General features: G+C 53.0%; 2 protein-coding genes across 2 annotated transcripts; both read right to left on the reverse strand.

Moving 5' to 3' along the window:
- Positions 1-861: 861 nt before the first annotated feature.
- On the reverse strand, positions 862-6,427 carry RAB33A (RAB33A, member RAS oncogene family). The gene is made up of 2 exons (XM_054039634.1): positions 6,107-6,427; positions 862-1,435 (listed from the first exon to the last, which is right to left on the reverse strand). The coding sequence occupies exons 1-2, from the start codon at positions 6,410-6,412 to the stop codon at positions 980-982; spliced, it is 762 nt and encodes a 253-aa protein (XP_053895609.1). The 5' UTR covers positions 6,413-6,427; the 3' UTR covers positions 862-979.
- A 12,834-nt stretch (positions 6,428-19,261) lies between these two features.
- Positions 19,262-23,110, reverse strand: MARS2 (methionyl-tRNA synthetase 2, mitochondrial). The gene is given in 4 exon segments (XM_054039162.1): positions 19,262-20,487; positions 22,145-22,479; positions 22,712-22,963; positions 22,966-23,110. Coding segments are annotated over 4 exon segments (1,917 nt in total). The 3' UTR covers positions 19,262-19,302.
- Positions 23,111-23,119: the final 9 nt, after the last annotated feature.

Here is a 23,119-nt window from a genome sequence, read left to right on the forward strand (position 1 = left end):
AGACCAGTAAGCCTTTGCAATGTAGTCTTTGAAAAGTAAAACCCAGACCAAGCTTCTCTCCTCTGATGGGTGTAGATGCCAGGTTCTCTTCTCCCCTGCTTATTATGTGTGAGGTTTGCCTCCACCCCTTGTTAGCTTGATGACTGTTTATGTGATATGTAACTATGTTCTCATTATCTTCAAAGTGTTTTGGAAATAAATATCCAATGGAGAAACCACATTCCTTTGTTTAGGGTAACTCCTCTTTGATTAGCCAACACATTTGAAGAACTATAATTTCAGTTTATGTCCATAATTTTGCATTAGTTGCTTGCACCTACATTACACAGTATTAACCAGTGAGTTATGAGCTATCCAATGACAATCTGTATCTAAAAGGTGTCCTGTAGTAACAATAGTGAGTTGGGGTACACTAGGCTGGTCAGGCCAACTGAAACTGACTGCTAAAGAGCAGAATGCCACTTTCCCTCTGCCCTAGGGCTGTTCTTAATGTCACTATCATTCTAGGTTTGTTTGTTTTTTAATCAAAATGTCATGCAGAACCAGAAAGAAGCTGAAGATTTTATCCTGACAGGAATCCTAGGCAGAGCAATACGTGCAAGTCAGCCTGTCCTGCACAGAGAGGGCATTCAGCTGTTGTAGAACAGCTACAAGGATCCCTCTCACCACAGCATCAAGGAATCAAGTCTCAGGGCATGACAGCAACATGCCCTTTAAACTTTACCTACGGTTAATCTTTTACACAGTGAGATGATCAGCCAGCCAGCCTGAGGCTTTGCTGAGAGCCAAGACCCCATTTCTACAAGCATATAATTACTCTGAATCCCCTGTTGATAAGCAAAGAAAGACTCAAAGCAGACATCAGTGATACAAATTTTATTTTGTTAACATTAATTTATAGTGAAACAAGCAGGTGTCAGTCTTATACAGGCACAAAACCCTCCCCCCACAATATTAACCTAGAATGCACAGCCTCCGTTCAGCAGGGGCAGGAATTTTTATTGTTAGCGTCTTGTGTGAACTCCAGTTTCTGCACTTTTCCCTGCTGCCTCTCCATATCCCGATAGAGCAGGGACTTCTGGGCCTTCAACCTGCAAGCCAGGCACATGAAAATCGACTCCACATTCTGACTCTCTTTGGGGTCCTTGGCTGACGTTTCAAACAAAAGCATGTTGTGAGCATCAGCGAATTTCAGGGCCACGCTGGATGGCACCTGAATTTGTTCTCGTAAGTCACACTTGTTCCCAACAAGCACCTTGGGGACAAAAGGGGGCACAGCATGCCCATTGCATTCCTCAATCCACATCTTAAGATTGGTGAAGGAAGCCATCTTAGTGACATCATAGACAAAGATGACGGCATGCACATTGCGGTAATAGTGTTCTACCATGCTCTTCCGGAACCGCTCCTGGCCAGCTGTGTCCCAGACCTGCACCTAGAAAACAAAGCACAGTGTGCCTGAGGCAGCCAAGATGTAGCCCACCCCCACGCAGGCCTTGGGTCCCGGGAACAGGCAGTTTCTTGTTTGGAGAAGCTGGGGGCACAGAGACTTAGGGCATTTCCTCCTAGTCTACATCATTCTCAATATGTACATAACCCTTGTTCAGCTTGATTAGTGAGGCTAGACAACTGCAGAGCTCCACATAGCTAATTCCCCTTCACCTCAACTGACACTGCTGAGTCCAGCACATTTTGAGAGAAGTCCCTCCCTGGGCAGCCCTTTGCTTTACCTGCAAATGGTCCCTGTACTCTGGCCCAGAAGCCTTGGATTCCTTTGTCCTTGTACTGAGCATGGTTTGCTCCAGGCAAAGTGGTTGTCTGGGATTCAATCACTCTTGCTTAGCACCTATCTGGTAGGTCCTGTGAGCTGCTTTTTAAGAGAGAGTTTCCTCTTCTAACCATATTTCATTGCCATCTTCACCACAGCAATAATGTGCATAAAACACCTGGCACTTCAGAGGCATTTCAGCACCAGACCAGGCATTACTCCACCTCCACCAGCCAGAGCCGTCCCTTGGGTAGGGCGAATTGGGGCAACCACCCCAAGCCCCATGCTTTGAGGGGCCCCATGCTTCAATAAAATTGGGACTGTCCCAATATTTAGCCCTTTGTCCCACGTCCCGACAGATTTATGCCATTTGTCCCGATATTCAGGTGAAGCGAGTGGGGTAAGAACGTGAATGGGGAGGCGAAGGGCGGCTAAGGAGGAGAGCGGCGGATGGGGGGGAGCCATGCAGCAGATGGACTGCGAGGAGACTAGCGGGGATGCAAGTGGTGGGCGAGGAGGTGGGGGGGAGGAGGAGAGCGATGGATGGGGGTGCACCCTGGACAGATGGCGAGGAGACAGCAAGGACAAGAGCGACAGGCGGGATGTGTGTTTGAGGGGGCGGGCGCACAGCGAGGAGACTAGCAGGGAGGCTGATTTGTCCCAGGCCCCACACCCCCCTAGGGACAGCCCTGCCGCCAGCATCCTATTGCAGAAGAAGTGAAGAACCCTATAATGCACCCAGACAATTGTACAGTGATGAATCTGGAGGGGGAAGAAATAGTAGAATTCCTTCCCGACCCCTGCAGGTGCACCCTGAAGCCTGGGATTTGATTATTTCTTTTTTAAAGCTGCAATAGCTCCAGACTGATGCTGAAACCATCTGGCTGCCTTGTCAACCCAGTGCCAATATCTGCAGCAGGGGAGTCTCAAGCTGGGCACACGCTGGCAGAAAGCAAGCATATTTGTTCCTCATTTCTCTGCCATTCAGTTCCCCCTTGCACTCGAATCACGGGGACAGCATGAAAAGGAGGGGCTGCTCTGGGCTCATTGTCCTTCAGACCCTTCTGTCCCCACCCTCTCACACCCCCTCTTTTCCCCTCTGACAGGAGGTTAGCCTGGGCTACTAACCCATCTCCCCTCACTGCTCAAGTGTAAGCAGCTAGGGGAGAACAGCAGGCTGGACACTTCCCAGGCCTGGAGCAGCAACACTGGCTTCAGGCCAACATGGGGTGTATAACTTGCTGCTCCACTCGCTGCTCTCCCACATGCCCTTGCCACCCCAATGCCTCTTGCACTAGCAAGAACACAGGGCTCAGGAACAAAGCTGACTGCAAACATTTTGACCAAGCTTTTTCCTGTCGAAAGATGCCGTTTTATCACCACTGAAATGGTTCCCTGGGTCAGGATGGACCAGTCAAACTGAGATGCAGAGCAGCCAGGAACAGCCCACAGTCCGGTGGGCAGAGCACTCCCCCAGGGAGATGGGAGGCCCAGGTTCAAATGTCTGCTCTGCCCAATTAGAAGCGGAGACCTGGGTCTCCCACATCTCAGGTGGGCATCCTGACCACTGGGCAATAGAGTGTCTCCTGTTGGAGTGTTTCACTTTGTATAACTAATTAAATACTCAGGCCAGAGAGAGGGACACAACAGCTCAGTGGTTATGACTCTCGCCTGGTTTCTGAGCCTTTCAGAGTTGGCTGCACTGCTGTTCCCCCTTCAGAAGCCCTCAGACTGTTCAGCCTCCAGGGGTCACTCCCGCTGCAGCATGCCAAGCCTACCAATCTTCCCTTGCTCTCTGTTACCTTACCCATCAAATCAAAGTTTACCAGCCTTAACCATAGAGCTTGGATTACCAGTGTCAACCCCCTGGGCAGGCAGCCAGATCCAGTCCACATACCGTATGGATGTGGACTCGAGACGAGTTAACATTTTGCAGAATCTCAGCTTTCATTTAAAAAGGTAGTTTCTAGCCCACACATTTGCAAAGAAAATTCTGAAAACACCTGAGTGCAGCCTAAAGGCTCAGAAACCAGGAGTCAAAAAAACAAAAACAAACAAAAAAAAGCATTCAAGATTTTAAATTCTCATGATTTGGGGGCCTGGCATGTGATTTTGGAATATTTGGGGTTGTGATAATGAAATGGTCATCTCCTATGGAGAAAGTTTGGTGCAAACTGCAAGAAAAGGGGATTGGCACCCACACAGAGACAGCTGCTCGAAGCCTGTTCCCAGCGTAGCCATTAAAGACAGACACAGCAAGGAGCATCCTACTGGGCTGCCAGTCCCATGCACAAGCTACAGCAACTAACCCTGCCGTAGGCCTCGAGCCACAGTCACAGCAAGTGGCTGGGTCCACAGCTCTGCTCTGCAAACTGCCCTTTCCTGGGCCTACACCCCAGCTCCACAAAGCCCCACCTTCCTCAGTGGCAGGGTCTGGAGCATCTACCAGCTCCTTCCTACAAGTACTCACTATCACTCCCCCATGCAGCTCCCTTGATCCAAATCTGGGCATACTGGACCTTTCCACAGCATTCTCACCTCCTCCTTCTCCACAGACCTTGGAACCTCCCAGGGGGCTGGTACATGGCCCCCACTTTCTCAATGCCCTCATACCTCAGCACCTCCAGTACTCTCTGCCCCTCCCCACCTACCAAACCCTCATACATCTCCTGCCCTCCTGTACCTCTCCCCTCCCCAGCCCCCCCATGTCTTTATAGTTCCCTCTCCCTCAGCCGCTCTCATCCACTTGTACCTCCCTGCCCCTTCCCTCATGCTCCCATCCCCTTATACCACCCTCTTCCCCCCCCCACACACACACACAATGCTTCACCAATGGCTTCAGACCTCCCAATCCCCTGGATGACCTCGTAGCCCCCCCCCGTCCCCTCCAGTGCTCTCCTACACCTCTCCCCTCACCTGCTCTCATACCTCCCCGCCCCCTCCTCCCCTCCAGTGTCCTCATACCCCCCCCATCCACCAGTGCCCTCGTACCTCCCCGTGCCCCTCCTGCCCTCAGATCCCCCCTCCAGTGCCCTCATACCCCCCTCCTGCCCTCCAGTGCCCTCATACCTCCCCTCAGTGCTCTCGTACCTCCCGGCCCCCTCCTGCCCTTCAGTGCCCTCGTACCAATCTCCACTCCCCTGCCCACCAGTGCCCCCGACCCCTCCTGCCCTCCAGTGCCCTTGTAGCCCCCACCCCTATAACTTGCTGCTCCACTCGCTGCTCTCCCACATGCCCTTGCCACCCCAATGCCTTTGCATCTTACTGCCCCTGCTCTAACTCTCCACCTCTGTCCCCCTCTCCACTCATGACCTCCTATCTCACTGCCCCCCTAGCAGATGCCCTCATCCCCGTGACACTTTCATAGCTTGACATCCCCACATACCTCATCAACCTACACTACCCCCATACCTCTCTGACCACCTAGCTCCCCGCTCCATTTCTCTCACACACACCCCAGCCAACCTCCAGCCCTCTCGCCACACACCTCCACCCTTCTGCCCCTTCCTATACCCACACCTGCTCTTTGGCCTATGCACACACTGGATGTCTCACACCTGTAGTGCCCCCCTATCACTCTCTTTGTTCCCCTTCTCTCCCTCTGCTGCCAGTGCTGTGCCCCCATTTCCTTGTACCTCACCAACCCCACCTGTTCTCCAGCATCCCCCTCTCTCTGCCACATGCCTTCCTGTGTCACCAACCTCCTGCTTGTTCTCTACCTGTTCCCCCACATCCTTACCAATCCCCTCACTCCCCATCCCTCACCGCCCCCCATCCCCTCCTCCTTCGCTGCCCCTGCTCCTCCATTCCCCCCAATCCCCATCTGCCACTACCCCCCGCTTCCCCATTTCCCCCTGCTCCCATTGTCACTACGCTCTGCTCCCCATCCCCCACTACCCTAACCCCCAATTCCCTCCTCCTTCGCTGCCCCTGCTTCTCTATTCCCCCACTCCCCATTTGCCACCCCCCTGCTCCCTCATTCCCCACTCTCCATCCCTCACTGCCCCCATCCCCTCCTCCTCCATTCCCCCCAATGCCCTCTGCTCCCCCATCCCGTCTGACTCCATCTCTTACCACCACACCACCACCACAGTTCCATCCTCCCTCACTGCCCCCTGCCTCTCCCATTTCCCCACTCCCCATCTACGACTACGCCCTGCTCCCCCATTCCCCAACTCCCATCCGCCGCCATCCCCCCGTTCCCTCATTCCCTCCTTCCTCACTGCCCCTGCTCCCCATTCCCCGCCTCCCCCACTGCTCTGTTCCCCCAATTCCCTCCTCCTTTACTGCCCCTGCTTCCCCATCCCCCTCCCCATTCCTCCCCGCTTCTCCCGCGACCTTGATTTTCTCTCCCTCGATCTCCACCGTCTTCTCCCTGAAGTCCACGCCGATGGTGGCCTCGGTGCTGGCGGGGAAGGCGCCCCCGCAGAAGCGGAAGGTCAGGCAGGTTTTGCCCACGTTGGAGTCGCCGATGACGATGATTTTGAAGATGCGGACCCGCAGGTACTGCTCCAGCGAGGCGTCCAGCTCGGCGGCGGCCGGCCCGGAGGGCTGCATGCCGGGCGCTGCGCGGAGCCGGGCGGCGGCCCGCACACAAAGGCAGGAGGCAGCTGCCGAGCGTGGCGGATCAGGTGGCTGATGCATATTCAGCGCGGCGGAGACCCTCCCCCTGGCCGGCCGGCGGGTGGGGCCGGCCGCTGGGCTCGCACGACCCACGTGTTCCCGCAGCGCCTGCCTGCGGGCCAGCAGCCTGGCACCCGGGGCACCAGGCCCTGGCTACTCGCCAGCGGACCAAGGGGCAGCCCCAGGCGTGGACTGCGGCAGCCCTGGGCGCGGACTGCCACGCCCCAGCCTGTGCCTTGCCGGGGCCTCTGTCCAGGGCCGACTCTAGGTTTTTTGCCGCCCCAAGCAAAAAAAATTTTGGCTTCCCCCCACACACTCCTGCCTCCCCAGCTCTGGGCTCCCCCCCACCAGTGCTGACTCCACCCGCTCCCCCCTCGCTTCTAGCCAGTCCAGCGCTGGCAGGGTTGGAGTAAGCAGCAGGGCTCCCGGGCCGCGCCTCAGCCCAGGGTCCTTCCAGCCAGGCCTCCTGCCTCCAGGAGCGGCCGGGATCCAGGAGGGCAGAGCCGGCGGACCGCCCCAGCAGGGGACTGAGGAGCTGGGGCAGGGTAGCCCCAGAGGGAGCGAAGCCCCGGAGAGTGGGACGCAGGTCCCACATGGCAGCGCCCCGGGCACCGGTCCCCACTATGGCCCCGCTGCTGCTGCTGCTCCTGGCCGCCCTGCCGCAGTCCCTAGGCAGCTTGGACCGCTTTGCCCAGCCCCGGCTGCGGTGCTGGGGGGCAGCCGCCTTGCGGCACCTGCAGGCAGCTCCCCCCACCCGGTGGCCCCCAGCCCAAGTGTCCTACGCTTGGAGCCTGCTCAACCCAGCCACAAGGTGCTGGCGTTGCTCCCCAACATGAACCACAGCGGTCCCAGGGTGCCCCCCAACCCCACGCTGCTGCTGGCAGGGTTGGCTCTAGGCCACCCTAAGCAAAAAAAAAAAAAAAAAAAAATGCTGCCCCTGAAAATGTGCTGCCCCAAGCACGTGCTTGGTTTGCTGGTGCCTAGAGCTGGCCCTGCCTCTGTCTGCGGGAGCCCAGCCCAGCAAAGGGCCGCTGCGGGCGCTTGGATGCTGTGGGCCGGGCCCTGTGCACACATATTGCAATCAAAGGCCCAGGTGGGAGAAAAACTCTTTTGCTGACCGGCTAGAAGAGCTCCCACCCAGGGCCCCGCTCTGACTCTCCCAGCACCAGCAAAGCCCAGGCAGGCCTGATTATACTGGCGGGGAAACAAGCAGCCCAAATGGGGCACACAAAGAACCTTCCCTTCCAGATCTCTCCAAAGCCCTGCAGGAAGCAGGAAAGGGCAGCATTCCAGAGCTGGTCAAGGATATTTTGCACCCTAGGTGAAACGTTCACCTTGCTCCACCCGCCCCCCCAACCTCCGAAAACTAGTAAACTTTGCATTATAAACAGCCTGTCAGAATGGGTAACGGCTGTTGTAATGTTTCTTTTTTACCTTTAAGACGTTTCAGTTGTTTGCCACTGCCTCTGATGGTGTCCCATTCAAAGTCTTACTATTGTGCAAGGCTAAACAAGTCAGCCTTGCATTGCATCACCAGCCAGGTATCAGGGGGTAGCCGTGTTAGTCTGTGTCAAGGCTGTATCCCCACTTTGAACTTTAGGGTACAATGTGGGGGCCTGCATGAAGACTTCTAAGCTTAACTACCAGCTTAGCTCTGGTCCGCTGCCACCATCTCAAAGCTAATTCCCTTCCCTGGGAAGCCTTGAGAAACCTTTCACCAATTCCCTGGGGAATACAGATCCAAACCCCTTGGATCTATAAACAAGGAAAAATCAATCAGGTTCTTAAAAAGAAGGCTTTTAATTAAAGAAAAAGGTAAAAATCATCTCTGTAAAATCAGTATGGAAAATAACTTTACAGGGTAATCAAACTTAAAGAGCTCAGAGGACTCCCCTCTAGTCTTAGGTTCAAAGTACAGCAAACAAAGATAAACACTCTAGTAAAAGGTATATTTACAAGTTGAGAAAACAAAGTAAAACTAAGACGCCTTGCCTGGCTTTTTACTTACAAGTTTGAAATAGGAGAGACTTGTTTAGAAAGATGTGGAGAACCTGGATTGATGTCTGGTGTTGTACTTAAAGTACTGCACAGGATCTTTTCAGGGGGAATAAGGCAGAACGCCACATTTATTAGTGATACATGTATTCATTAACACTGTATTATATGCATATAATATATTACACTTACACTCACACACACACACAAACACACTCCGTCTTGTTGTTACCAATTAGTTGCTCCCCTTAACTTCACTGGCCAGGTGAGTTAGATGGGGGAGGGGGTGGAGCCGGGCTTCTGCCGATCCGGATCGATGCTCCCATGTTGACAAGACGAGACCCGGGGTCCTCTGCAAGACACCTCACTTTTATAGCAGCTTTCCTCTTATGCAAATCTATACCAGATTCAAACTCTGTGTCTGTGTCCATTGGTCCTTTGTGCTGCTTTCTTTTGAGTGTTGTCCCAATACTGCAAAGAGGGTGTTTCCAAAAGAAGGTGCTTGCTTCTAACCCCCCCCCCCGAGGCCTTCAGTATGTCTGCTTGTCTTTAATGAGCCCACTTGACACGTTTTATTGTTCTTGGGTCTGGCTCCCAGCCCCTCTCCAACAGTTGAGGCTGTCTGGAGGTGCTGCCTTCCATGCCTTGTTCATCCACACCTCATTCATTCAACAGGGCAATTGATTAAGAGTGGGTTGGGGGGAGAGAGCTCTTGTTCTACTGCTAGCAAAAAGAAATTTTTCTTCTATGTTATTCTATCCTTAGGGGCTATAATATTATGCCAAGGGCAATGCAAAGTTTCTAAATGAGGCTTTGATACAAAGTCCCATGAAAACAGAGGTCACACGTGGGTAGACCCACCACAAGGTTATATGAAGAGGCACAATGTAAAGTCATATGAAAATTATCAGAGATTGAAATAGGAGAGACTTGTTTAGAAAGATGTGGAGAACCTGGATTGATGTCTGGTCCCTCTCAGTCCCAAGAGCGAACGAACTCCCAAACAAAGAGCACAAACAAAAGCCTTTCCCCCCTCCCCAAGATTTGAAAGTATCTTGTCCCCTTATTGGTCCTTTGGGTCAGATGCCAGCCAGGTTACCTGAGCTTCTTAACCCTTTACAGGGAAAAGGATTTTGGAGTCTCTGGCCAGGAGGGATTTTATAGTACTGTACACAGTACAGCTGTTACACCCTTCCCTTTATAGTTATGACAGTCTGTATCTACAAAAACAACAAGGAGTCTGGTGGCACCTTAAAAACTAACAGATTTATTTGGGCATAAGCTTTCGTGGGTAAAAACCTCACTTCTTCGGATGCAACCAGCCAGGTTAGGCAGAGTGACAAATCCCCCTTGCCCCAAAGGGCCATTATCCCCTGGTGACTAATTTCTACTCCAAGTCTATAAAGCAGACTTTTAAGGTAAATACATTATTCTTTCAAAATTACCCATGCACACATCTCACAAAGATTCTCACTGCCCTGCAGTGCCGCACAAAGGATGGCTGTAGTCGGGAAGCAGCAGCAGCAGTGCGGCTTCTCCTGCCCCATGGTGAGCTACGCTCCCTGCCTGGCCCTGCTGCCGTGGAGGCTGCTGTTGCCCTGGGCTCGGGCCGCTCGGCTTCCCCTGAGCGGCGCCCAATTCCTGCTGCTCTCGGCTGGCAGGGGCGGGGCCCCAGCCGAGCCCGGCCCCTTGCGTTTCCTCCGTGGTGGTGCCCCCCACCTGCATCCCCCCGGGTGGCCGCAGCCTGGGAGACCGAGAGAAGTAACGACCCCCGGGCAAGCAAGGGAGACTCCGAGGTGAAGAGGCTGCTGGCATGGGCCGAGCGCTGGAGACTGACAGGTACCTGCCCCTAAGCAATAGTGGGAAAAAAAAATTTGGGCACCGCTTTTTGGCACCCCCAAATCTTGGCGCCCCAGGCAGCCGCCTAGTTCACCTAGTGGTTACACCGGCCCTGAGTATTCCCCTCCACCTCCTCTGCAGGCTGCTGTGGGACCAGTCAGGCTGGAGCGAGGTGAACAGAGCCACATTTGCACAGCATTCTTGACCACAGCAGCATGGCATCTAGCCAGCACTGGGCTGGCACCATCAGCACGTACCAGTTGGCACCCCTACCTGCTCTTCTAGGCCCAGTCTCTCCCGCTCAAGTGAAGCAGAAGCAGGGTAGGCAAGATAAGAGGCGGTCTGGGGCCGGAGGAAGGCTGACCTGGATCACGAAGCTTAGGGGGACCCAACTCCCTGGGTTATATGCAGGACAGAGAGCGAAGTGACATTTACAGCAGACCAAAGTACAGACATGACTGTGTGCATCCAATACAGGAATTCATTCTGGGCACTGCCAACACCTGTGACAGACACACATGCTGGGTCTCTGCTAGAGGGACCATCAGCACATGCCTGGGATAGGTGTCATGGAGCCACAGGGTCTAGTCCAGACATGGGCAAACTACGGCCCACAGGCGCGTCCTGCCCAGCCCCTGAGCTCCCAGCTGAGGACCTAGTCCCTAGCCCCTCCCCCACTGTCCCCCCTCCCCCGCAGCCACAAGGGCTGCACTCTGGCCCGCTGCTCCTGCTGGGCAGCATGGGGAGCACAGCTGGCTCTGTCCAGGTGTCCCGGCTGCAAGCTGCTGCTGCTGGTAAGGGGACGGGGGGGTTGGGTAAGGGAGCAGGAGGTCCTGGGGGGCAGTCAGGGAGGAGGGGGCGGTTGGATGGGGTGGAGGTTCTGGGGGGGCGGTCAGGGGATGGGGAACAGGGAGGGTTGGGAGTGGGAGTCCCAGGGGCCTGTTAGGGGTTGGGGATGTGGATAGGGGTCGGGAAGGCAGTCAGGGGACAGGGAGCAGGGGGTGTTGGATAAGGGGGTGGGATCCCAGGGGGCAGCTAGGGGCGGGGGGGCCCTGGGAGGGGGTGGTCAGGGGACGAGGAGCAGAGGGTGGTTGGATAGGAGGTGGGAGTCCCAAGGGGGCTGTCAGGGGGCGGGGGTGTGGATAGGGGTCAGGGCAGTCAGGGAACAGGGGGCTGGGGGCTTGGATGGGAGTGGGGTTCCAGGGGGGTGGTTAGGGGCAGGGGTTCTGGGAGGAGGCGGTCAGGGGCCAAGGAGCAGGGGGGAGTTGGATGGGTTGGGGATTCTGAGGGCGGCAGTCAGGAGGTGGGAAGTGGGAGGGGGCAGGTAGGAAGCAGGGGCCAGGCTGTTTGGGGAGGCACAGCCTTCCCTACCCGGCCCTCCATACAGTTGCGCAATCCCGATGTGGCCCTCGGGCCAAAAAGTTTGCCCACCCCTGGTCTAGTCTATGCCCCAGCCTGTAACCAGTCCTTTGAGAGTGACCCCTTCAATTTGCTGGGCCTCAAGGACCCACATTTCCACAGGGGCAAGCCTATGGCCTCCAAGACTTAGAAACTAGGCCTTCAAGCACCAGCAATCCCTGGCTCTCTCCATGACTCCAGCCAAGCCAGACTCTTGCAGAAGGCTTGTACTGTGCCACTTCAGGGTTCAATGCTCTCTGTGAGTATTGGCAGCCACACCAGGCAGCCTTTTCAAACAAAGGCAATGAGTTATTAGTCACTTGGCTACAGAATCTGACAATCCTGCGGTTAGCAGAGAGAGGAAAAGGTTAAGATAGAGTTCAGCCTGGCCACAGTCAGGCCAGGGCTCCCTTGAGCCATGCTGCCGTTGAAGCCATCTTGGCTCTCTGTCACTCTCCCTTTCTCCTCAGTCCCAGGTGAGAGCTCCCACCTCTCTCCCTAACACTATCTTATACCAGCCACCCGATACCTTTCAGTCCATTGTCCAGCTCCTGCAGAACCATACCGAGATTGCCTGCCAGAGAGTCCCATGGATAAGTCCCTTTTTGTGGACCCTTCATTGATGCAGGTAAATTTCAGCCAGTCCTTTAATGACCCATTAATTCCATCCCAGTTACATGACACTACATCTCATGTATCCCGTTCTGTCCCAAGAGCAGCTTTTTCCCCTTTTGCACCTACTGGGTAGCAATGCAAGTACATAGGGAAACTGAGTCACACAGGAATTAAAAAAATATTACAGAAAATTCCCATTTCATCACATAGGGCATCTGAGGGCTTGTACCCACTACCACATATGTTGGTGTAATTTATGTAGCTCCTGGAGGTGGCTTATACACACCCCTGAGCGACATAAGTTATACCGACCTAAGCGCTGGTGTGGACATCGCTGTCCATGGGAGAGCTTCTCCCGCTGATATAGCTACCATCTCTCACTGAGGTAGAGTTATAGGCTGACAGGAGAGCTCTCTCCCATCAGCGTAGTGTCATCACCAGACACGATACAGTGGCACAGTACTTCGAGTGTAGACAAGCCCCAAGTCTGATCCTGCCTCTGGCAGGTGGCTCCCCTGGACAATGCTGTCTCTGCCCTCTCTCCTTTCCCACTGTAGGCTCAAATTTCCATCATTGTTCTTGGATCCTTTCAGATAGTTTGGGGGAACCTGTCTCCTGCTCCTTGGTATGTGAGGAAGAGTCCCTCCACCTCTGCCCAGCTCCTCTGGGTTTGTGCCCTGGGTAGGGTCACTCTTCTGCCTTCAGCTGGATGCTCAGTCTAGCATGATTGATACCTGGAGAGGCATCTCACATTGGACACCTTGGCCCCAGCTCTCTTTGTATTAGAACATTTCATGTCACCTGTGCCCCCTCCTTTGGCAGGACAGCTGCTTTCCCCCCAGCTGCACAGCCTCTTGGCTGCTCTCCCCCTCACTGTTTCACATGATTAATTTATTCTTTCTTCCCTCTCTTCCTTCCTTGGCTTTGCCTACGCTGGGGATCTACTTCACTTACAGCCAGTGCCGGCGTATCTTCACCAGTGCAAACTGCCATTGCAGACACGGTGAAGCTGATTCCTAGGGGCCTTGCTGCCTGCACCACTGGCTGGCACCGAGACAAAGCTGAGCGCAGATAAGACTTTTGATTTCATCCTCCATTGCCCACTCTTTTATACTGGGGTCTTCCTTAGTGCCCAGGAGTCTCTGCAGTGCTCCTTCACTCCTCAATCTCCTGTTCCTTTCTCTTTGCCTGCCTTTCCCTCCACAGCGTCTCTGGGGGACACAGCAGCTGCTCTCTATTAGCACTGGTGAAGCTAAGTAGTGACTGCTGCCCGTAGGGGCCTAGCATGACTTCCTGGAGCAGTGCACGCAGGCTGCACTGCAAACTGTGCTAGCCAGATAGTGCTGCAGCCCTTCCCCCTCAACCCTGTGGCTTTGTGAATGGCTCTAACACCCTTCACTGTAGTCAAGGAAACCATGCTAGAACCCCGCTAGTAGTCATGGCTGTAGCTAGGAGGAGGATTCTCCTGGCCAGGACTCTAAATGCATACAGGAGCAGGCTGTTGAAAGGCACTCCGCTGCTGAAGGGATGTACACCCCAGAAAATGCTGGTGAAAAAGACAGTGCAGCTAAGAAGGGAATGGGCGAAAATGCTTTAAGGCATTCTTTGTTTGCAGCGACAGTGAGGAATTTAGAAGTTTCCAGTCACTCCCTTGGAGAATATCCGAGTACTCTGGTGACCCGTGCATTAGAAACACACCCAGAGGATTCTAACCGCCCCAGGAGAGTTTGATGCAGACTCTGACTGCAGGCTGCACTGGGAGAGCTGAGGGTACATCTCCACTATAAGAGACCCAGGTCAGCTGACCATACTTGTAGGGCTCAGGTTGCAGGGATAAACATTGCAGTGTAGATGTTTGGGCTCTGAATAGAGCCCAGGCTCTGAAACCCAGGGTGTGTGTGAGGGGTCTCACGGCCTGGGCTCCAGCCCGAGCCCAATCATCTACACACCAATTTTTAGCCTCGCAGCCCGAGCCCCACAAGCCCAAGTCAATAGACCCAAGCACTGAGATTCATTGCTGTAGATTTTTATTGCAGTATAGTCATACCCTGAGAGCCAAAGGAGTCACAAACCAGCAGGAACAAGAAGGGTCTAGTTATATAAGGAGCCCAGATGAGGCTTGGACAGAGCAGCGTCTGGAGCACTTCCATATGCTTCTGGGACGGCTTGTGGTGTGCAGTCACAGCTGTGAGGTAAAAAGAACAGGAGTACTTGTGGCACCTTAGAGACTAACAAATTTATTTGAGCATAAGCTTTCGTGGGAATGGCTGAGCCATTACAAACATTGAATCTTATCTCCCCATGTAAGTATTCTCACACTTCTTATCAAACTGTCTGTACTGGGCTATCTTGATTATCACTTCAAAAGTTTTTTTCTCTTACTTAATTGGCCTCTCAGAGTTGGTAAGACAACTCCCACCTGTTCATGTTCTCTATATGTGTGTATATATATCTCCTCAATATATGTTCCATTCTATGCATCCGAAGAAGTGGGCTGTAGCCCACGAAAGCTTATGCTCAAATAAATTTGTTAGTCTCTAAGGTGCCATAAGTACTCCTGTTCTTTTTGCGGATACAGACTAACACGGCTGCTACTCTGAAAGCTGTGAGGTAGATGCTTCATTGGACAAGACCCCATCTGCACTTTTGGGCTGCACATGCAGAGGTCTCACCTCACACTACAACTCTGATGAGTCAACAATATGCTATATTGGCTTCAAGAAGTAGGGGGAATCTAACAATTCTGGAAAGATGCTGACAGACTGTAAGGAAATTGAGAGAAGAGCAACATGAAGGATCCTGAGGGAGCAATTTGTGATGAGATATTAAAAGAGCTAGATCTGTAGAGCTAGGGAATAGTTCCCTAAAGGTATTGGATATAAGCCAGCCAGATTCTGCCAGCTCTCACAATTTGATCATAAATCTCATGATATTTGGTGTTTTTCCTAAATCCCCAGATCCTGGAGTCAGGCAATTACGGAATAATCTGTTCTCACTTTTACAGTCCTTGTTTTGAAGAAAAGTTTTTAAACAAGATCCCACAGGCTGACACCAAAAGGCAAAGAAACAGAACCCCACCTTTGGGTTTGTTTCCTGGATAAGCACAAACCTTATGAGTTGTAAGCCAACCTCACAACTGCTGAGCACAGGGATAGGCAATACTGGGACTGCTTAGTGTAGGGCAAGGGGGTAGAATTAGGAGGAAAGGGGGGGGGGGATGATGAAAGGGAAAATACAAGCTGAAATCAGAAGACACCTTCCTACTGGTAGGCTGCAGAGACAGAAGCCCTAACATGGAAACGTGTTCCTGCCAGGTCACTGTCAGGAGTCATTTCAATTGGTGAATATTCTACAGGATATGGCCCTACTCTGACCTGGGGAACTGGCTGGGACCAGCACTTAATTTATGCCAGGGCTTAGCCCTGGCACCTCTAGGCTTGTGAATTCATAGCTCCGGCACCTCTAGGCTTGCCACATCAGTTATGAAAGTAAAAAAATTGCTTGACCCCAGCACCTCTTTCATTACAAATTAAGCACTGGCTGGGATGCTCTGGATTTCTCCCCACCATGTTTTTCTGATCTCCCATGCAGTACTGCCAACCCCCAGCCCTCAAGAACCATGAATCAGACCTCACACAGTCATAAGTTTGGCTTAACAATCATGAGATTTTAAAAACTAATAAAGCTGTGATTCTGTTGATTTGCCTCTGTGTTTCAGTCATTAGAGGTCACATTTTTAAACTTCCCTGCATTGAGGAGGGCTAGAGACTTACTTTTTGTTTTAAAATGAAAGCTGAGATTCAGCAAATCCAGCCACATGCCCAGCCAGGTCCCCAACATTTCTACCATAATAGGTGAGTAGAAAAACCTTTGGGGAGGATGTCCCTTCTGGCATCTTCCCACCTCATCAAGAAGCAGAACAGTGTTCTTTCAGGGGGATCCCATTAAACAGTGATGGTCCTAGACCAGGTCTGGATTTAGGAGATACACAGGAATCTCCAATCATTATCACTGGGTGACTGGCTCACCCCTGCACTGAAAGTGGAGAACCTCAGCAGTGCACAGGACTCAGCACAGGACAGCTGCACTCGCCCTTCACCTGTGGAAAGAGCCACAAGTGAAATGAGTCTGGAAGGTCTCCTTCAAATTCCAATTTGTGCACCTTCTTAAATCACTGCATTGTGCAAGAGGCAAGCCCAGGAGCAAACTAGGGGTGGATTGTGCCCCTCATGACTGGGGTACATTAGCAGAGCTGCCTGGGGTCCCAGCCCTGAAACAGCAGGGGGCACGTGGGTCAGGACTGAGAGGCACGCGAAGTGCGGGAATGAGGTAGTCATATGCACACATTGATACCCCACCTGCATGGCAGCCTGCTCCCTGCCACAGGGTCCTCTTCCCTCAGACACCCTTTGCAAACTGAATGCAACCCTGTCAGCAGGGCCCCTTCCTATCCTTCTAGAACATCAGGACTTTGCTCTTTGCTAGCTTATCCACACATGGAGTCTCAGGTTCTCACTGCCCTGTGTGGGAGGGTCCTGGCAGGACCTCTGGGAGACCTGCTTGCCAATACAAGGCTGAACCCTGAATGGTTGCTCTCCCCACAGCGCAGGGGGAAGAAATGCTGGGACAGTCAAAGAAGGAAAAAATGGCTCGTGCTTAATATTGGTATGTAAATGGTCCAAGTTAGGCACTGCATTCACCCCTTCCTGGAATGAGAAGAGGTCTGGCTTTGCTGAGGAAGCTTCCTGCCAGGCTGGGTTAAGGGACAGCAGCACAATGGTTTGCATGAGACAAGGCCTTTAAATGAAAGCTGGAGATGGGAAAGGCAGCAAAGGTGGAGGGCCCAGGGAGCACCCTCCCAGCCAGGATCTCTTCTTGCACTCAGGGGAAGGGATGGTTGTTTCTGGGGGATTTTGCTGTGTTACAAGGCAATCTTCTCGAGAGAAAGTGTGTTCTTGCCAGGCCAATGGCCCATGGGGAGCAGCTACCACCCATTGTGGCTCTAGAGGGTAAAGTGGGACTAACCCTGCCCCTGCTCAGACTCCCCCTGCCCTGCTCAGGAGAGTAGTGGCAGGCCCCTCCCTCTTTGGGTGGAAGGGTGGAGCAGCCATGTCTCTATCAGTCCCTGGCTCAGAGTGCGGCCACCAACTCTTGCTGGTGGCCGCACTGACTCTTTTTCCTAAAATACTTAATTAACTTTAGGAAAACAAATAAATATAAACGCCCAAATCATTGTAATTTATTGATGTAGGATTTGTTTTTTGCAGACACGATAAAAATAAGGGTGTGAAAAGTGATATTTGTATGTTCGTTAGTATCACTTTTCACATCACATTTAGTAGCTAGCTGGGAAGCTGCTATAAGTGATATTAACAAACATACAAGTATCATCACTGCCTCCCAACTAGCTAGTAAGTCTGCTGTGAGAAGTGATACTTGCATGTTTGTTAATATCACTTTTCTCAGCGAACCCCAGGACAAATTAAGCCCTGGGTGGGGAGATGGATGCGGGGCTGGGAAAGGCAGTGGGGGTCCGGGGCAATGGGGGTGGTGGTGCAGGGCAGCACATCCATGAGCAATAGGGAGGGGAAGAGGCCAATTACAACTGCAGCCTGGCCAAGGCTACAGAGCATGACAACAGACACTGGAAACTAGGCTTCATCCAATCCTCCTAGCAGCCCCACGTCCAGACTGCAGTGACAGACTAAACATCCTGCCTGCACATGGCCTCTGGACAGATGAGCAACTGCCCCAGAGTACAATTTCATTAGCTGTACGATGGTGGTACCTTCCTGCATCTCTCCCACAGCATAACATCCCACAGCTCTGCAGGGCAATTGGTCAGACTCAGCAGGAAATCTACACTGCATGCGCTCCAACCCATCTGCAACCCCCAACGCAGGAGGATGAAGCTACTCAACACATGTAGGGGCCATTGTATCCCGAGGACAAAAGAAACTAACATTCTACAGCCATCAACAGAGCGCTCTTGCAGCTATCACTGCTGCCATTGATGCCAGCAGGCAAAGGCACCAGCCTCAGCACTGAGCCCAACACAGGGGTGGAGGGATAGCTCAGTGGTTTGAGCATTGGCCTGCTAAACCCAGGGTTGTGAGTTCAATCCTTGAGGGGGCCATTTAGGGAACTGGGATAAAAATCTGTCTGGGGATTGGTCCTGCTTTGAGCAAGGGGTTGGACTAGATGACCTCCTGAGGTCCCTTCCAACCCTGATATTCTATGATTTAAGCCTCAGCATCCAAAGCCCTGTGCAGAACAGCTGGCTACAGGGTTTGGCACCAACCCCAGTTCCCCTCACTACCCAGTCATCAGCCCTTGCCCTTCTCACTTCAACTCTCTCTCACACCTCTGACCTGCTAAGTCAGCCAGCAGGTCTGAGTGCCCCCAAGGGCTCTGGGTCCTCTCTGCATAGAGGTGTTAGCAGGGAGGGATCTCACCCCAGAAGAGGAGAGGCCACTTAGGGGGACAGGCTGCTGTGCTCTTGCCCAGATGTCATTAGTAGAATGACCACCCAACTCCTCACATTAATGAGAGAGGCAGACAGGGATGGAAAAGGAAACTAACTGGGTAAGAACTGGGGGTGGGGTTAACTTTTCAGAGCCCAAATATTATTTAGAAAGGGCCGGCAGCAAAGATCTACCCTTTTAAAAAGGAGTCCGGCATTATCCTAATCCCTTTTCATGTCCCACCCGCACAGCAGAGCAAACAGCAGCAACATTCCAGCTCTGTGCTGCAATTCCAGTTCACCCTCCCCATGCTGACTGAATCAAAGAGCAACTGAGGATGTTTACCAGCAACACCATCATAGAACACTCCACTCAAAACCCCACAAAAGACAACAGGCCTGGCTCACGCTCCTGGGGTTCTATCACAATGAGGTATTCAGGCCTCCCACTCTGGCAAGGGCATCCCAACCAGGAGGAGGCTGCATGAGACCTACCCCGCTGATGTCTGATCCAAGGAGCTGCTAACTTTTTTTAAAACATACTTAAACAGAGACAGATGTTCTGGGTGTCCCTGGAGGTTTTATTCACAGCAGTTATTTGTCAAGGTCTAAGGCCTTTGATTTCCAGCTGACGCCTTCTTGGTGTTTCCAGCCTAGGAAATAAGGCCCCTGTGTCAGGGCCAAGTCTTCTTCCTTCAAAGGGACATGACTTTCCATGGTAGCGAGGCAGAAAGGTCAAGTCCATGAAAGCCCTTTCCTCAAGCTTAATACCCAGCCTGGAAAGTAACTTGTCCGCAGTGGCTGGAATCACTGGCTGCAGCAAAATCCCATAAATCCGCAGACATTCCAGAGTCACATGAAGGACTGTGTCAAGCCAGCACTTCTCTGCAGGGTTGTCTCGGCACAGTTTCCAGGGCGTGTGTCTCTGGAAGAAGCCATTGGTCTGCCTCACACATGCAACAACAGATTCTAAAGCCTTGTATATTTGGAAGTGTTCAAAATAATCAGCCACCTGGAGAGGCAAGCGATCAACTGATGCTACCAGCTCATAGTCCTCAGCCAAAGCCCTACCTGAGGCTTCCACATCCATGTGGTCAGAGCTCTTTCGAAAGCACGACTCTGAGAAATGTGGGTAAATCCCACTGGGGTTGATGCTAGGGGCTGTACAGCGGTTGAGAAGCCCCCCGAGCGCATCCGCCAGCTCAGAATTCACCAGCTTAATAACTTTCTCCTCATAATAGTCACAGTCTCGCTCAGGGACACCTTGCCTTAGCAGGAAGTACCTGAAGCCATCCACCGTGTACTGCTTGAAACATGCCACTGGATCCACCACATTGCCCAGGCTTTTCGACATCTTTTGCCCATGGACTGTCCAGTGGGAGTGCACATAGATCTGCTCTGGGGGATCAAGCCCCACAGCCATGAGTAATGCTGGCCAGTAGATGGCATGGAACTTGAGGATGTCCTTGCCAACAACATGGTGAGCAGCTGGCCACCAGGCATGGTGTGCATCAGGGTAACCCGCTACAGTCAGATAGTTCACCAAGGCATCTACCCACACATAAATGGTTTGTGTTGAATCACCAGGGACAGGGATACCCCACTGTAATCGGCTTCTCTCACGGGAGACAGACAGGTCTGGCAAGTCCTCTTCCAGCCATCGGAGCACCACCTGGTAGAAGGGCTCAGGGGAGATGACATGCCGATTCCCCTGGAGCCACTTCCGTAACGGCTCTTGAAATTCAGACAGCTTGAACATGTAATTCTCCTCTTTGGTCCAGTGCACCTGAGAGTGAGAGAGAAAAATGAATTACAACCAATACCCTTCACTACGTTCTACAAGAGACACCCATGGCTTTGTTAACATGGAGTTATGGTTGTAGACATCCAACAGTGCTTGGTGCCCTTTAGGCCCTCCCACTGCACAAGAGCTTAATTCTCAAAATTCGAACCTTGGAAAACCAGGAACTGCAGAGACATGGTCAGGGGCGGCTCTATGTTTTTTGCGCCCCAAGCACGGCAGTCAGGCAGCCTTTGGCGGCACGCCTGCGGGCAGTCCATGGATTTGGCGGTGTTTCTGCGGGTGATCTGCTGGTCCCGCGGCTTCAGCATACCCGCCGCCGAATTGCTGCCAAAATCGCGGGACTGGCAGACCTCCCGCAGACACACTGCACTTGCTGCGCTGGTGCCTGGAGCCGCTCCTGGCCATGGTCCCCATACATTTCTACTACAAGGACTGCACCTCTCCCTCTGCTATCTGCTTCTTATTTATATCACCTGTAAGTGACAACAGATGTTCACCTGGCACTGTTGTAGCTGGCATTGGCAAGGTATTTATGTGCCAGATATGTTAAACATTCGTGTGCCCCTTCATGCTTTGACTTGTGGACTCTATAATTCTACATTTGTAAGTTGCATTTTCACAATAAAGAGATTGCACTACAATACTTGTATGAGGTGAATTGAAAAAAAACTATTTTTTGTTTACATAATGTAAATATCTGTAATAAAAATAATATAAAGTGAGCACTGTATACTTTGTATTCTGTGTTGTGTTTGAAAGAAATATATTTGAAAATGTAGAAAAAATTCAAAAAATATGTATAACGGTAATAGAATACCAATTTAAATTTAACAGTGTGATCAAAACTGAGATTAAGCATGACTATTTTTTTAATCTAGCGATTAATTACAATTTTTTTAAATTGTTTGACAGCCCTAATTTTTACATATAGGAAGCTTTTCTTGGTGCTGAATGCTAGCTCTCAATACCTACTGTGAAGTGACATGTGATTTATGTGGTTATTGCCCTCTGTTTTGTCCCCATTTGTGCCCAGAGATTGGTATAAGAAGGTTGAGGTTTTAAAACCATCTCCTTTTAGAGTATTCTACATCTCCAAAATCCTTTGACTGAGGCTAGGTCTACACTACCCCCCTGAATCGGCGGGTAGAAATCAATCTCTCGGGGATTGAATTATCACGTCTCATCGGGACACGACAATTGATCCCCGAATCGACGCTCTTACTCCACCAGCGGAGGTGGGAGTAAGCGCCGTCGACGGGAAGCCTCTATTCGCGTAGCTGAATTTGCGTATCTTAAATTCGACACCCCCCCTAGTGAAGACCTGCCCTAAATGAGTGCGTATTTAGACAGCTAACTCTGCTGCAGCCCATGAACAGACTCACCAAATTTCAAGCTGATCTAACCATACAAGAAAATTCTAGAGAGATTTGAAACTTCAGCTTCTCTCTTGCTACATTAACTATGAAACTGCTATTGTTTCTCTTAAACAGGCGGTCTGCTGGGCATCCGTAAGGGGAGCACAGGGTGGGAAGGAAGACGAGAAAGCACCTGCACACCTGCCCTGGCCAGCGAGGCAGGGAAACATCGGGCCATGCCAAGAGGAGGGCAGGAAGGAAGGCAGCGCAGCTCAGTGTTGTACCTGATGGCCGCTCTCCAGCGAGACCTTGCAGGGGCGGCCCTGGGCGTCGGGGCGCTCGGTGATCTGGCCCTGGGTCAGGAAGCACTCGTCCGGGGTGCAGTACCAGCCCTCGTAAAAGTCCTTGTAGAGTAGCCCGCGGCCCTGCAGCGCCGCCCAGAAGCACTGCACCGCCCGGCGGTGGCGCGGCTCCGTGGTGCGGATGAAGTCGGTGAAGGAGACGGCAGCCCGGGAGAAAAGGTCGCGGAACAGGTCGGACACGTGCGCGCAGAGCTCAGAAGGAGACGTCCCGGCCGCTGCCGCCGCCTGCTGGATCTTCAGCCCGTGCTCGTCCGTCCCTGGAACAGCCAAGCGGGGCAGCTGGGTGCTGGGCCAGGGAGGCTGCAGGGCAGGGGTATCCGCCTCCCGTGGGCACTGCCCAGCGAGCACGGCACCGCCTGCTCGGTGGGGATGGAGAGTTGCCAAGTCCCGCACCCGCTGCTGCCGCAGGGATCCGCTCCCGGCCCAGGGCCGCCCCTAACCCGCTCCCGCGCTCCCTCCACTCACCACCCCCGGCCCCCTCCCGCTCACCAGTGGCGAGGCGGCCCGGGCCCGGCCCCAGCAGGCCCCGATGTCGGTGCAGCGCGTCGGCCAGCAGCGCCGAGTAGAGGTGCCCGATGTGCGGCGGCCCGTTCACATAGAAGATCGGGGTGGAGAGAAGCCAGCGGCGGCCGGGCCCGGAGCTTCCCCACCGGAAAGGGGCCGGGAGCGGACGCCGCGGCGGACGGAGAAGGCAGCGCGCCGGTAACGACAGCATGGTCAGACCGGCGGCCGCACCATAGAGACGGGGGCAAGAGCGACACTTCGCAGCCCTGCGCGCTCGCGAGAGATGAGTGACGCGACGCGAGACGTCTCCCCTCGCGGACCATAGCGCTCTGCGCGTGCGTCGCGGGATCTCCCAATCGGGGCGCGGCGTTGCGAGCGGCGCATGCGCCGAGG

The sequence above is a fragment of the Malaclemys terrapin genome, chromosome 9, assembly GCF_027887155.1.
Source record: "Malaclemys terrapin pileata isolate rMalTer1 chromosome 9, rMalTer1.hap1, whole genome shotgun sequence".
In the NCBI taxonomy this organism is placed as follows: Eukaryota; Metazoa; Chordata; order Testudines; family Emydidae; genus Malaclemys; species Malaclemys terrapin.

Excerpts from the sequence above, each read along its gene's own strand:
- RAB33A (XM_054039634.1), bottom strand. The coding sequence starts at position 6,412 with ATGCATCAGCCACCTGATCCGCCACGCTCGGCAGCTGCCTCCTGCCTT. Across the intron at positions 1,436-6,106 it reads TCGAGGGAGAGAAAATCAAG|GTGCAGGTCTGGGACACAGC; the intron begins GTCGCGGGAGAA and ends TTTGTTTTCTAG.